The sequence below is a fragment of the Asterias amurensis genome, chromosome 3 (assembly GCF_032118995.1).
Source record: "Asterias amurensis chromosome 3, ASM3211899v1".
In the NCBI taxonomy this organism is placed as follows: Eukaryota; Metazoa; Echinodermata; class Asteroidea; order Forcipulatida; family Asteriidae; genus Asterias; species Asterias amurensis.
The window spans coordinates 517,067-532,900 of NC_092650.1; the positions used below are offsets into that span (position 1 = coordinate 517,067).

A 15,834-nucleotide genomic window follows, 5' to 3' on the forward strand; every position below is an offset into this window, starting at 1 on the left:
TAGAATCAAATAATGTCTTTGAGGTCATTTTCGCCATTTTATGAGAGAGTACTCGGCCGACTGTCTACTTTTATTCGCACAAAAGATCGGCATTTCACTTAGTTTACCAGCCAGTTTTCATCTATTAGAGCAACTGGAAGTCGGCTTTGCGATCTGGTTTCACTTTTCTGTGTGGAAAAAGACGGGAAAGGGGTAAACCGGCCCTGTGTTTTTCAGGGTGTTGGTCGTTTCTTTCTTTCCAAGCTGAACGTCATTGCTTCATCGATTGTTGTATGCACGAGGCGCACTCATTATGTACTGACATCAAGTAGCCTTCACAGAGTCGCGAGTAAGGCGACAGAAGTGTAAAACTTCGTCCCCGTTCGGCTCGAAAAGGGCCCGAATACGCCACTTTGTGGGCGTCTGGGATTTTTCCCCTTTTCTTCAGGGTTGTCACCAACTCTTCGCTGAGAAGCCAAGTGCTTCTTGGGCGGAGTTTTGGGCCGAATTTTCGAGTCAAGATTGCGAACCGCAACGTGAACAGTGATAAATTGGCTATGAGCCGTGCACGTGTGTATGCAGATGTGAATACACACAGACCGAGGGACTACTGGGATTATGAATCTCATGTCGTCGAATGGGGGTAAGTTTAGCCCCAAAAAGGAACACAAAGGAAACAAGAACAACTTAATTTATTGAATTTCTTTGTATAAATTGGTTTAACAAGTTTCATAGTACCTAAATATTACAATTATAGGATAACTTTCCGTATGGCGCCACCACTTTTTCACTCATTTTTACAAAAAGGGATATATCTATCAGGTAAATTAGATACTATATTATTTTATTTCGAATGAAAAAGTGGTGGCGCCATACGGAAACTTTTCCCAATTATATTATAATCAGTAAAATTGCAGATTGTTCTGGATTCTCATTTCTGGTCGCATCAATTTTTACCCTGTATTTCATTTCTGTCGCATAACGTTTCTACTGTACTACATGTACCTACTTTACATGCCTATTTCTCTACTACCATCCCTTAGTCAATAATTATGACGAAAAACACGATCTTACAATTTATGTTATTTGTTGATCAATTTTCTATAGTATATTTTGTTTAATTTTTAAATGTGTGAAAAAATGGTGGTTAGTTTTGACAACTTCCTTACTTGTAATATTATTTAATAACAATTAATCATGTTTTTTTAAACTAACTTTTAGTTATAAATAAATTAAGAGGAAAACATTGGGTGGTCAAGAAAAATTGTGCAGATTTGTTTAAAGTCACCTGGAAATAGAATTTTTTTTCTTTCAAACATAAGAGCATATGCTTACGAACAATAAAACAATTTTTTTAGTAATTGTTTGTCACGATTTATATGTTTAAAAAATATATACAGTTGTTTGGGGGGCTGACTCCGCCTACCCCTTTTGTGACGTCAATCGGGCAGACTTTGCCTGCAATGCGTATAGTAAACACACGTGCAAAGTACATATATGTCCAAGTCGTGAGTTGGTACATTTCAAAAAGTGTTTTTCTGCATTCACCAGCAATACACCTGGTCGGCATTGCCAGAAAAAAACAAAAACAAATTTTTTTGAAACGTACAAACTCACGATTTGGTCCGTACATGTACTTTGCATTTGTGTTTACTCTACGCATTACAGGCAAAGTCTGGCTCGATTGACGTCACGAACAGTGCCCTCTCGGGTCGGGGTCTACTCTTAAATTTGTAAATAACATAAGAACTGATTTTTTAAAACCTTAGCTAACTGTTTATTCACATTCCACTCATCAAAACACATAGGCCTATAAGAGTGACAAAAGCTTTATTTTGAAAAAATACCACTTCCAGGTGACTTTAATGTTTTGTTGACCAAATCACAATAAAAAACATTGAATGTGTATTTGTGTTCCTAAGAAAAACAAATCATAATTCTGAAGGGAGTTTACATTTATGTTGCGGTATTCTATTAATACTTTGATTTCAGCCTTGTTTTGTATACCACTCTTTTTTTTTCATTTTCTGTTGAAAATAATTGAATGTCAAATCATTACTCTTTAAATAACAGCCAACCCAACTTGCATTGATATCAAAGTGTACCCATATCATTAAAACCAGCTACATTTTGTACGGAAAGTTAAAAACTTAACGTTTTTGACAATTTGTGAACAGGGAAAACTTTTTGAAAACTAGGTTACTTAAAATTAGGCTGTGTAAGGTATGGCGCTTTCAAAAGTTTCTAAATTATTTTTCTTGGAAAAGCAGATAACAAATTGCATTTGTTTTTGACAGGGTTAATCCTTTTTTCTTTTTCAATAATTGGAAAAACTGATCAAGTGTTCCTCCAATGTAATTGATTTAAAAATGAATAATATGCAGTTACTTTAAAGTTAGGAGGCAAATTCCTTCTTACTTTGACAATGGATGAAGGTAATTTTCTTCTTCCATGTCTGTTGTACCATTTTGCAAGTTTATTGACTTATCATTCCACAAAACTGGTAGGAATGTTAATTTAGTAAACAGATGCGGCTTGTGTGTGGATTACTTAGACATATTGACCAAACCTTTGATCATAAATATTGAAGTTGACATCTTTCTTTATACTTCATTTGTAAGCTTTCATGTATAACCCTCAAACAGCCAATACCTACAAAAAGGGAGTAGAACATGTAATCATCACCATGGTTTACCCTGAACTTTTTTCAGCATAAACAATCTGTTCATTAAAAGCATATTTTGATATCAATGGTTAAATGTGACCTGAGTAACAGGTAAAACAGTGTTGCCTAATAAATTAGAGCTCTTTATTCCAGTGAATGTTGTTTTTTCTTATTGCTAATCAACATTCCAATATATTTGTTCAATATCAGGCAACAAGATGACTATCAGATAGTTCGCAAGCTCGGCCGTGGCAAATACAGTGAAGTATTTGAGGCAGTGAATGTCACCAACAACGAGAAGTGTGTGATCAAGATCCTGAAGGTGAGTTGCGGACATTTTTATTTCTCGTAAACCCTGACGAACTGTGTCCAAGGCTTCAGCCACAATCCCTTACCAGAAATGCTCTGAGATCTAACATTGCATAGAACAATAGTTCCTTTGTGTTCTTGATCCAATGGAGTTCACAGCCTTAATATTATATTGACCATTCACAAAAGGCAAAAAGTAAATGTCAAATGATTCTTCCTAAAATGGATAGCTGGATGGCAACTACATGAGACATTATTAACCCAAACTACCCCACTGCATATTTTGCTTGATTCTGTTGGACTGAGGACTGCACTAGTAGACTTATTATACTGTTACATGGGATCATGCATACCACCATAATCAGGGTCCAACAGTTTGGCTGTTGAGAATTAATCATGTGGTGTTGGATTTTGTTAGGGTGAGGAAAGGATCCTAGTAACACAGTCACCGGAGATAGGGCTAACGGACACACCTTAAAGACACCTGACACATAGTGTTAGCCAGAGGGGTGTCTGGGTGTCTTTTGGACACCCTGTTTTTAATTTGGACACCCTGTTTCATCTGTCATTTACATGTAAACTTATTGTAAGTGAACAATTTGGACACCCAGTTTTAAAATTTCCAGCAAATTTGGACACCCTTTTACCAAATTCTGGCTAAAACCTTGACTGGACACTATTGGTAATTGTCAAAGACTAGTCTTCACAGTTGGTGTATCTCAACATATGCATAAAATGGCAAACCTGTGAAAATTTGAGCTCAATCGGTCATCAAAGCTGCGAGATATCAATGAAAGAAAAAAACACCCTTGTCACATGAAGTTGTGTGCTTTCAGATGCTTGATTTCGAGACCTCAAATTCTAAATCTGAGGTCTCGCAATCAAATTTGTGGAAAATTATTTCTTTCTCAAAAAATACGTCACTTCAGAGGGAGCTGTTTCTCACAATGTTTTATATCATCAACCTCTCCCCATTACTTGTCACCAAGTCAGGTTTTATGCTAATAATTATTTTTAGTAATTACCAATAGTGTCCACTGCCTTTAAAGTTTGAACTGTGAAGTTTACACAGGTACGCACTTTAGCAATTCCTGTTGTTTTTCAAAGTTAAATCAAAACCTGTATGGCAGGTACTTAAATCAAACTCACCGTTCTTATACTCACATGTTTTTATTTCAGCCCGTCAAGAAGAAGAAGATCAAGAGAGAAATCAAGATCTTGGAGAACCTCCGTGGAGGACCCAACATCATCAACCTACAGGCAATCGTCAAAGACCCTGTGGTGAGTACAGTACTTGAAACCTCTGCTGGCTTATAGTTTAGGTGTTCGGGCAACAGCCCGAACAACTCTTTGTTATTGTTCGTTTTTTTTTTTTTTTTTTTAGTTTTTCTTCTTCCTCTCAGAGTCGATTGTCCGCAAGAAAAAGCATAGATGCGAAGCTTGCATTAAGTTGAAACTTTGCACACTGGTAGACAATAACCAGTAGATGATGCAAAAGTTGTTACGTCACGATGACGTCATCAGTTGACGAGATACACTAATTCAAAGTTTATTATTTCAAAAAATCATAACTTTTGATCTACATGAGGGATTCTTACAATCAATACAACATCGGAAAGGTCAATAAAAACTCCGTAAACGCCTCGCAGACATGACCCCTTATTGACCTCGTCTTCTGGTTCAAATCGAATTTATTGTATATTTTCTTCAAAAGTAAATTGTTGGTTTATCTACGACCGTACTGCGTTGATAACACAGGTTCCGGTCAGTACTTGGATGGGAGACCATTTGGTGACTAAATTTTTTATTATTATAATTTCATTTTATTTTTTTTTTCTTCTCCTATAAATTGCTTCGTTTTTAGTCTGTTTTCAAGGTGTTTTCAACAAACATTTCTCTTCCGGTTAGTTAGTCTCTTCTCCAGTCGTCATTATGCATAAGCTCCTATGTCCTCAACCACAAAAGCTATTTTGACAATCTATACATTTTATGAAAGGGCTTTACGTACGTAGTCTGTTTTCAAGGCGTTTCAACAAAAAATTCCCTACCGGTTAGTTAGTGTCTTCTCCAGTCGTCATTATTCATCAGTTCACATTTCCTTAACCACAAAAGCTATTTTGACAATCTATACATCATATGAAAGGGCCTCACGTACTTCACAAAAATGGGTATGTTGGTGACTTTCTCTTGACCTTTTGACCTTTTTAAACGGGAAGTGCCTGTAAAATGCTTTGAAAGGGCATTATTTAAAGGCTTTTAGGTTGAAATGTACACTTTTTGATGCTTTACCATAAAATTATTACACATCGAGAAAACTGTTTGGTTTTAATTTCTTTGCAATTTGACGAGCTATTAACAACACTTTTTTAATTGACTCAAACACTGACCCAACAATAGCCGAACACCTAGTGTTTGTTTCTACAAACACTATATCTAGTTTTATGCCTTTTCTATTTTTTCCATGTTTGGCTAGGTGTCCTATCTAGTGCCCAGTACTGCTGGTGCCCTCCAAAATGTGGCTTGCTCCCACAAAGTGGTATTGCCACGAAAGATGTCTCATAATTACAGGCCTGGTATTTTGTTTAAAAAAAAAAATAAATGAGATATTCCTTTTGGTAAAAGTAAGTGACAAACATAAGGTACTGTCATGAAGTTGGAAAAATGGATGTACAAACCTGAAAATGCTTTGCATAATTTATGTCTCAGGAAACCCATTGCCAATCCATTTTAAAGCGGGACCCCAGTTGGTGAAAATGCTTTGCGCGCTTTCGCTTACTACATGTACACCGATGCTCTATTTTTAATATAAACTTGCCGGCAGTCAAAACTTTCCAGCTACAATCCTGTCTTGATTGTCACATCATCTTAAATTGAAAGTGTAAAAACATAAATCATGCCGACATACTACACAAACAGCAATGTTCTATTTTTATGTGCTCAAAATAATGATGTCAATTCTCAACAAAGGGATCAGTCCTCGGGGGAAAGAGCAACAAAAAAGGGCCAGGGGAAAAGTTCAAATTTGATACGGTTGATAAGGTATCATGACATTTACTTTGAGCCAGGCTACTCGGGGTTTGGTTACACTGCTGTGCAGAAAGCCTGGATGTATTACAATACCAGTTTGATTGAGGCATTGGGAACAGTGAATCTTAAAGACATCATGTGGCAACCATTTCTGTCATGTTCCTTGTCTTCAATAGCAATGATAAACACTTGTATTCACAGTCGCGAAGGGAAAATAGTCTGGGAATAAAGGGAATCAGACTATTTTCCCTTTCTGGTCTCCAATCGGTCACTGTGGTTTTAGAGTAGACACCTTTCGCTGACTCCTCTTTTGGCTACTACTGTCTGCCAATAGTTCGCTGGTTTGGGAGTTGACATGAATCTAAAGACATGGTGTGCGCACCTGATATACACACCATCTAAAAATACATAGCAAAGTACATAGTGGTGGGGGGGGGGTGGTTGATGAATCTGATTGCCATAGTGCTGTTATCAAGAATTAGCCAAAGAGATGGCATAAGCGGAAATAATCAGTGTCCTGTGTATTGAATAGGATCTTTATTCTTCAGAAGCTGAAGTCAGCTACATGTACGGGGACAAACGAAAGATTGACACAAAAATACAGCTTTGTTTTATCTAACCACTAAGTCCAATTTAGTGATGGTTTCCCATCCTCCTCAATCATTGGAATACTCAATCATATTTGTAAACTTTTAACTGAACACCAGTTTTCCGTTTTTCTTTTGTCCGTTTTTAGTCACGTACACCAGCACTTATATTTGAGTATGTCAACAACACAGATTTCAAGGTAATATAAATTGTTTACCATTTAACTTTGTTAATTTTGTCGTTACCTGTGGTAAGAAGTTTTAATTTTGATATTGGCTTTATTTAAGTATGTCCTTTTGTTCACCAAACAGTTCAAGGAAACTAAAGTTCCAGATTTGTTTGTGTAGCCATGTGCTATACACCGAACTGGAATATAATCTCTGCATTAATATTATACAAATATTGGATACAAATGAGTGCAATGTTGAAGAACAATAAGGCAATACAGGAACATGTAGTTCTTGCATGGGATAGGGGTCACAATGTCAGGAATCTTCAAGGAAAATACAACAAGAACATGCCTTTTATTTTGATATTTACACAACTAACTCAAGAGTTTCCATTCTCTCTCCAGCAACTTTACCAAACTTTAACAGATTACGAGATCAGGTACTACCTATTTGAACTTCTGAAGGTAAGGAAATGAAAAGTAAACGCAAAATTAAATTGGTTGTTTATGGACTAGTTCAATGTCACCGCTGGCCCTTAACAGTGGTTAACCAGACAAAATTAGTTGAATACGTATTTTCATTCACTCATAGTAACGCAAAATTAAATTGGTTGTTTATGGACTAGTTCAATGTCACCGCTGGCCCTTAACAGTGGTTAACCAGACAAAATTAGTTGAATACGTATTTTCATTCACTCATAGTTTTCTTTCCACTTGCATAAGGACTCTATCTGTTGGGAAATTTGTACACAACAAAATTTAATTGGACCTTGGAGTCCCTCATTAAATGCCTACATACCAGCTTCTTTATTGTGATGTTGCCTCCGAAATAGCAAACTGGATAGCTACATGAAACCTCAACAAGAGGTCCTTGCATTTAGCTGCCATGTTACGGGACGTGTAGTGGGAACGAGATGATTTTACCACCAGGACTAATCTAATTACTTTCTATATACTACCCTCAGGCACTAGATTACAGTCACAGTATGGGCATAATACACCGAGATGTCAAACCACACAATGTAATGATCGATCATGAAAATAGGAAGGTATGTAACCATTTTTTTTTTTAAATGTTTGTTTTAAAGGGGCACACCCATGTGGGACCTTATGCTTCACAGCCACAATGGCCTCAGTGCTCCTGGTCATTGCCGTGGTGCCCCTTGAAACCTCCCATTAGAAATTTACAATTTCCTCAAAAGTGCCCTTTGCAATAAGAGAAAAAGTCTTGGTGCCCTTTCCCTTTCAAGAATGAAGGATCCGACCTGCAATGTTTTATAAGTTGCCAGCCCACTTTCGTTTGTCAGTAAAATAATATTTTTCTAACAAGAGGGAAGTGAAGTCATACCCATGTCTCAGTTAACCGTGAAAAAATAAATGGTCCATATTTTGGCATGGTTATTAATTGACCTTAAACTTCATACATGAGTGCAGCCATCTTGATTTTGTTCTCCTGTAACTCCCAAAAAGAGGCTTGGATGCAAAATAGTCTGGGCCCTTTTTGGTGAAAATTGAACCAGTATTTAGTTACGCCAAAACAAACAGGAAACATGACATGATAAGAGCGCAATGAATGTCGGATACAGATACAAAAAAACATTTACAAATTTTTACACTTCCTTTATTGGCAAACATATCATAGATGTTCAGTATTTTCCTTATAAATTCCCTTCCTAGGATAATTACTTTGCAGTTGAGGAAGTTCCTTGTGGAATGTTTGACTCTATACTCGATATCACCAGTTCCACTTTCTAAAATTATCGCATCATATTCTCTCGGTTTTAATTTTGAAATTTTGTCAAAAATCGTTTTCTTTAATGCATGGTTTCTGTTGCTAAGAAAGTGTCTGTAGTTTTTATCATTTGTACTGTAACTGCAAAAATGTTGTATAAGCTAAGAATGCCTGGTAACACACAGTACGCACAAGCACAAATTCCCTGCTAACCTGTGAAATAAGCGCTCCATTCCCTGCTTCCGTAAGTGCTAGTTCTTGCTTAGGGTAAGCAGAGACATGAAATTGGCCTCTGTTTTTCTCCGAACCACACACTTTTGATAGAGATTCAATACATGGTATCACTGCAAGTCTGTATCTTATTGTACCTCTACTATGCTACCCTTCCAGTCATGCTAGTTATAATTACTGGGTTACAAATTAACGTAATTTTGCTTAGATTTTTTACTGGTGTACTTTTCATAAACTGTTTACTACATGTGTGTAATTTTCTTAATCTTATGTAATTATTACTGTTATGCACCCTCGAAACAGGCTTTATTATTAAATTGTTTCAATACCATGTGAAGATTTCTAATACTTGAGTGTTTTTGAATCCTCACAGCTTCGTCTGATCGACTGGGGGTTAGCTGAGTTCTATCATCCAGGACAGGAGTACAATGTAAGAGTGGCGTCCAGGTACTTCAAGGGGCCAGAGTTATTAGTTGATTACCAGGTGAGTCGGTCATTTATCTTTATCAAGGAGCATGTCTTACACATTTCATAGTGTAATGTGTAACATTTTGGAAGAGGAAGTGGTTAGGAAGAGACCCAATTGGTTAATTCTCATTATTATACAATTTTGCTTTCATTATGAATTTAACTGATATGACCTTTGACCCCTACAGCTGTATGACTACTCATTAGACATGTGGAGTCTTGGGTGTATGTTGGCTAGCATGATATTCCGCAAGGAACCCTTCTTCCATGGCCATGACAACTACGATCAACTGGTGCGCATCGCCAAGGTGCTGGGCACCGATGAACTATACGAGTACCTGGACAAGTATCAAATTGAACTTGATCCAAGGTTCAACGATATTCTTGGAAGGTACGTTTGAATGTTCTGCTTTGGTTTACCCCACAGGCTTTAAATTACACTAAGGTCATGGTCTCTGTTGCCCCTAGTATTGGCCTTGGTGCCCCTAAAAATATTTCCCTAAGTACAATGGTTTTTAGAGCGGCGGTTTTTAGAGCGAACAAAACCCTAGTGTGTTGAACTATTATTTACAGGCATTCAAGGAAGAGATGGGAGCGATTTGTACACAGTGAAAACCAGCACCTTGTGAGTCAAGAAGCACTGGACTTCTTAGATAAGCTGCTACGGTACGACCACCAAGAGAGGCTTACTGCAAGGGAAGCTATGGATCACCCTTACTTCTGTAAGTACACCTTCCTCAGCACTCAAGTCTGGTTAGCATGGATGAGTTCGCTAAGCAAATAAGCAGAGACTTTCTGCACACATTTGCAGAATTTCTGTTTCATGACCTACCCTTAGAAATGCAAACAACATGCTTATTTGATACCAGATGAGTGGTGTAACAACTCAAATCTGGTGTGGTAGCCACACAAATCTTCTTGATCAATTGTGCATAAACACTTTTGCCGAAACGCACGTGTTTCTGCACAGACATTTGCTTATATCGGTTGAACAAAGGAGCAGATTAACATCATTCATGGAGACGAGTTAAGTAAATCAGGATGATTTTCAAGCCCTGTTCAAAACTAAAACTGTTCCTGGATAAAAATCTGTCTGAAAAATCTCTCAAGTCCAAATTTAAATGTTGTATCCTTTTCTTTTTCCTACAGATCCTGTGGTGAAGGAGCAGAATAGATCCTTACCAGCTATGATGAACGTACCAGTGTCCACGTCGGTCATTTCAACAACTGCTCCAACAAGTACATATGGTAAGTTTCAATTTGTGAAGTTTTAAGTTTTGCCTTTTTTTGGGTAAGGACTACCCCAAAACCCCCTTGCACTTATTGGATCGTTGTCATTCTGACAGCCAATGATGACGTTATACCAACAGGCGACCATCTGAGGACGTCATGCCTCCTCCCCCAAGGATCCCTCAAGCAAGTCTGTAGAGGACACTATCATTATTGTTGCGATCCTGCAACAAGAACTAGAGCTAGAGTACTGTATATTATTCTTAGTGTATAACCACAGCCATGGTCAGAGCAATTCCCATAGTAGCCTATATGCTACAACTCACTACCGTTGTATTACTACTCTATTATGGGCCAGCAACCTCTATTGTCTTGTGAATGTCTTGTTATTACTTGTAAACAAGCCTTGTCTCTGCCCTCCTCTATTTTTTGTGTCTATCTCGCACTTGCATGGAAGAAGGGATAGTGACATTATTATGATTATTTATTTCTGGGGTTTTTTCTTGTCTTTCTCCAGCTACCAACACATCTTCAAGGACGATGGCAGCAATTCCGGCCGGCTCCCCAGTTATATCAGCACCGTCAGCACAGCCAATGCAGCCCATCCAAAACCCTAGTCCTGCAGCTGCCGTCGTACCATAAGTCAGTCACCACCTGTTAGATCAAGAACACCTCTACGGTACTATTTATCACCATAGTTATTGTGGGCACGTTGTTTTCAAGAAATACAAATATTCAAAAAATACTCCCAAAAAAATGAGCGCTTGTTGATTTCTGTCGAGAGTTGGAAAAGTTGTGTTTAGTGTTTGGCTAGTTTTATACCCCTCATGGAGGAGACCTGTGCAAAGCAGACGAGAGTTGCGATGGTTTCTTGTTTTTTTTTTCTTTTCCTTTTTTGAACCCATGTTTTCCAGCTGAGGTTTTTGTGAAGCATATATTGCTATTTGGTTGAATATTGGAGTTTCGCAGGTAACTGACTTTCAGATCTGGTCACAGCATATGAATGAGAGTTCCCTTTCCACCAAGTTTACTTGTAATTCCATTTTTCTAGAGATTGTTCTACAGCCCTCGTTTTGTCAACGTCAAGGACAGTAGCGGGACTTGTTTTCAATTTGGTCCCAGTTTTGTTGCCCAATTTGCACCACGGTGATAATCTGTCATGTTTTACCATGATCCCCAGTTTTCCTTAATGGATCGACACGTTTTTGTAGTTCACTGTTCCCACGGATGGTATGCGTCCACATTTGTCACCAAAACAAAGTTAGAGAGTGTATTTAAAACTTACAACTTTTTTTACATTTTTTTGGTGTTCTCATCAAATTTTGGTAAAAATTGTAAAAAGTAAAGTGTTTCTTTTGCTCTTTTACTTTGTATTTTGCTTTGATGATAACCAAAGTGGGAAACGGCAAAACACAATTCCATTTCTAAATTTATTTTGGTTTATTCTGACTATGCAGAGATCCCCCCCCCCAAGAATTTTTCTTTTTGAGAAGATATTCTCCGTCATGCATTTACATGCCCAGAGTACTTGAGGGTCTGTGTTTAACACACTGTGTTCACACAAAGTAAGAGCAAAGATTTGGAAAAGGGGACAATCTGTTTTCATTTTTAGCCCTCGGTTTTGAAGCCTAAATTTGTGCAGAATAAAACCAATTATGGTTTCATGTAGAGATATTGGGCATGCAAGTTTCTGGCTGTTTGTTTTTCTTGTATTTTTGTCCTTTCTTTTTAGTGCCATAGAAACTGAAAAACACTTTACAAATGTTGGTGTGGTTTGCGGTTTCCTGTTCTTTTGTAAAAAAAAAAAGTTGAACATCTGACATATTTATGTCAATTAGTAAAGACGTCATGAAGAAGATCATGATGGACCTGGGGTGCTCAACTGCTGCTTCTTTTGACATGTGCTCTTCCTGACATGTATAAATCACCAACATTATGTCTGAACCTCATATAAATGTCAGGGGTCACCCAAAGTTGTTCAAAGTGTTTCAAATCAGTTTTTTTTTCAGAAACATACCTTGGTACAAAATATGTCTCCAATAAATGGATCCTGTCAAACTTGTACTGTGTTTATCAGAGATCACCGATTTAAAGTTGGGGCAATTCCTTCAACTGTCCGTCCCTTTGCTGTGGTTAGAAACCTCACTCACCGTACATGATTCAGAGGTTGTTTGTAAAAACTCCATGGCTAAATTGCCTCAGGTTTTTTCTTGGTTTTTTAAATCTCGCACCCTGTTTGCAACCTCAAATATAATTTCTCTATATATTTTTTCTTCTTTTTATAATTTGATTTTGAATTTATCTGCCAAGAGGAAGTTCTTTGTACAGAAATATCACAACTGATGTAAAATAAGTTTTGTTATCTACACCTTTAATATGCTGTTTAAAGTAAATTAACCAAAATAACCAGTTAACTCAGATGAATGATCATGGAGGAAAGTACATGAGTCGGCAAAGTTTTGCCATGTGCTACTACAACTGTTTTGTTGAAGACAGACACATTTATAGATTTCGTCTTGTAAATGTGCTGTATTGGTTTTTGTATTCGTTTCTTGTTTATCGTATTTTAAACAATGCTAACATGGAGGGAACTAATCACAATACATTTTGTTATTATACCAGGAAGTGTTAAAATTGCAATATTTATTAGTGATATTGTAACAGGTTGATTTTATAGGGTGTATACATTATTATCTTTAACAAACAAAAAACAGTGTCCATGTCGAGGCTTGGGAGATGGAGCCCGGGCCAACTTTTATTGAGCTGCTAAACTCACTTGACATAGAAAACTCCTGCGAAGCAAACACAGGTTACCAGCTTAAATCTCAAATTATTATAAGTCAACTGGTACACTGCTAAAATTTGCTTAGCAAGTTGAGCTAAGTAAGGTTAAATTTGCCGCAAAATTCTATGCTAACAGCCAATAGAGTCAATGCTTTTACAGGACTCCTTAAGTGCAGAATTCTGTGGTAAGCAGAGCCATGAAATTTGGCTCTTGCCAGCAGCTCCATACAATTACAGAGGAATTACAGAATTGGCTGAAGACTCATACTGTGTTATGACCCCACACCAACATCAAGTACTTCTCAGAAATAATGAAATGGTGTTAAACATGAAGACATGAATGAAACAACAATCTTGACATAAATGTGATGTCTTAAACATTATTTACTAAACGTGGATAAAACTTACATTATAAGCAACCCTGCTTGAAATGATCTTTGTCACATATATTTGATGAGCAAATAAATTTTTGGATGGAGCATCCATCAAATATTGAAAAAATAATTATGTGATAACTTACAGAACAGATACAATGTAAGCTGAATTATATTGGATTATCTTGTGGTTGAACAAAGAAAATTGACAAAGGACTTGAATCTGCAAAGTCTGTGTTAATGTGCCTGGAGTGTGCTCTCCCAAGTGAGCTATCTAGCCCTATGTTGGTGGTTTCCCTATTAAAAGTTAATATCTTTGTTTGGGGTGCCAGTCAGAGGCCGTTTTTGATAGGGCTTAAGGTTAAGGTTGAAGTCACTCTCTGTTAATTTTTCTTTGTTCAACCCCAAATTAATTCAAAATTTACCTAGTCCGTTTTCCCGGTGGTTTATCACATAAAGTACTTGGGTTTCCTTCCACATCTGGATGGTTCAACCCAATTTATTTCGCAAGAAAAGAAAGAGGAAATTAATGATCTGATTTAAGAAAGCTGAAAATATTTTGTTTTGCGTTACCACTTGATAAGGTTGAAGTGGAGTTGTACAGGGTTTTTACCAAAGATGTACACCTTTTCTCATTTTATTTTTTAGTCTCTACCATTCTGTTCATACTTTGAAACAAAGCCTTTGACATGTTTTCAGTTTGGTGTTGTCTTTGATTGTTTTTTTTTTATGTTGTTTTTATTATCATTTGATTCTGCCCTAAATGATTGGATTCTGGTATGAGATAGGGCTGATGTGATTTTGTTTTCATGTAAAAAGAGATTTAAAAAATGACAACATACACAGACTGGCATTTTTACTGTAGATCAGAAATCAAAAATGCAAATCGCAAAAGAATGACGACAGAACAACCCTTTGTATTTCAAAGTAACGGTTTACACGTAAACTCCTTTATATTCTACTAGATAGTGTAGAGATTTAGCGTTGTATCAGTACCAGAGATTTGGGGTATAATTAGGTGGAGTCAGTATACAGTTTTAGAAGTGGAAGTGTGTTCCCTTTTACAACAGATGATTTTGTCTGTTAGTAATGTGCTTTGTTTAAGGGGTGATGACAGTTACTTCCAAAACAACTGTTAACAATGAGTGACTTCACACCACTCAGTACTGTGGTTGAACGAGTCAGGAGTTGTCTGCTCAAGGTTTTACGGTCATACAAAGGGAGAGTCTGAAAAAGCAGGTTTAGAACTCTGGCTGGTAACTAAATTGCCACTTTTTATTGGCTGGTGGATCAGTTTGTATACCCGGCCAGTTCACACAAATTGCTGACAGGCGGGTTACAGAAGAGTAGAGTTCTGGCTTGCTATTAATCATATTAGTGCCTAATCAACTAGATCACAAGCCATCAGATCATACTGGCTTGTGGATCACTGGCCAGTAAATTAGTGGCCTTTGGATAAAAACTTCTAACCTGAGTGTTTAGAACCTCCCTTATGGGACACAAAGACCCAGCAGAACAATTAACCGAAAAAATACTGTAATTATGACATTTTAAAAAACCACCAATAGTACCACGGGAGGTCAACCTTAATTAGTGTGATAATTTATATAAGATTAATACAAATGTGTGTATTGATATTACAACTATAAACAAAAAGCATTGATGAACAGTAAATAACCGGTTGTGTTCAACGAGGGCTTTATTTAATGTTTGGGGCCTATTTTGCTAATTCCGAGAGGAAGAAAAAAAATAATAAAGTGCATCTCGAATGATGTTGAGCTTTACATTTTGTGTAATTGTTTTTCGTTTCATTCTTTGCTTCTTTCTTGGCAAAGCAACACATAGCGATCCTTTTAATAACTTCAATGGGAAATGCGAATTCCAACTGGCCCTTGTCACCCTTCATGACCCAAACAACTTGAAGTAAATAAGACACAGTTATTTGGGGAAAGACGTCCCTATCCTGCCACCACTTGTCCACTAATTTTTACCCCCCAAAAAATGAATGTCTCATTCGAGTAAAGTTGGCATGATCTGGAAATGTTTCAATTTTTTGTTCAATTGAAACTTCGGACTTCGCCCTATCAACACACACCCACTACGGGGACCACTACATGTACCAACGATGTACCTATGCTTTCCCAAAGCTAAGAGACAAATTAAAGAAGCTTTTCACCCCTTTGATCACACCGAACTGCTCTTTACCTTCATGCTGGTCGGACTGAGTCTATTTTGAACCATGGCTGATTGAACATTTCCTATATAAATTAATAAACAC

The 15,834-nt window shown here is 37.2% G+C and overlaps 1 protein-coding gene across 1 annotated transcript; it reads left to right on the forward strand.

Moving 5' to 3' along the window:
• Window positions 1-2: 2 nt before the first annotated feature.
• Window positions 3-15,340, forward strand: LOC139935435 (casein kinase II subunit alpha). Its single transcript, XM_071930042.1, has 11 exons — window positions 3-622; window positions 2,855-2,966; window positions 4,133-4,234; window positions 6,717-6,767; window positions 7,143-7,202; window positions 7,703-7,786; window positions 9,074-9,184; window positions 9,357-9,559; window positions 9,742-9,890; window positions 10,318-10,416; window positions 10,916-15,340. The coding sequence occupies exons 1-11, from the start codon at window positions 537-539 to the stop codon at window positions 11,038-11,040; spliced, it is 1,182 nt and encodes a 393-aa protein (XP_071786143.1). The 5' UTR covers window positions 3-536; the 3' UTR covers window positions 11,041-15,340.
• The last annotated feature ends 494 nt before the right edge of the window (window positions 15,341-15,834 follow it).

Bases quoted from the DNA above. Each gene is read 5' to 3' on its own strand.
- LOC139935435 (XM_071930042.1), top strand. From the start codon at position 537: ATGAGCCGTGCACGTGTGTATGCAGATGTGAATACACACAGACCGAGG. The intron at 2,967-4,132 runs GTGAGTTGCGGA...TTTTTATTTCAG, and splicing joins GTGTGATCAAGATCCTGAAG to CCCGTCAAGAAGAAGAAGAT. The intron at 10,417-10,915 runs GTAAGTTTCAAT...GTCTTTCTCCAG, and splicing joins TGCTCCAACAAGTACATATG to CTACCAACACATCTTCAAGG.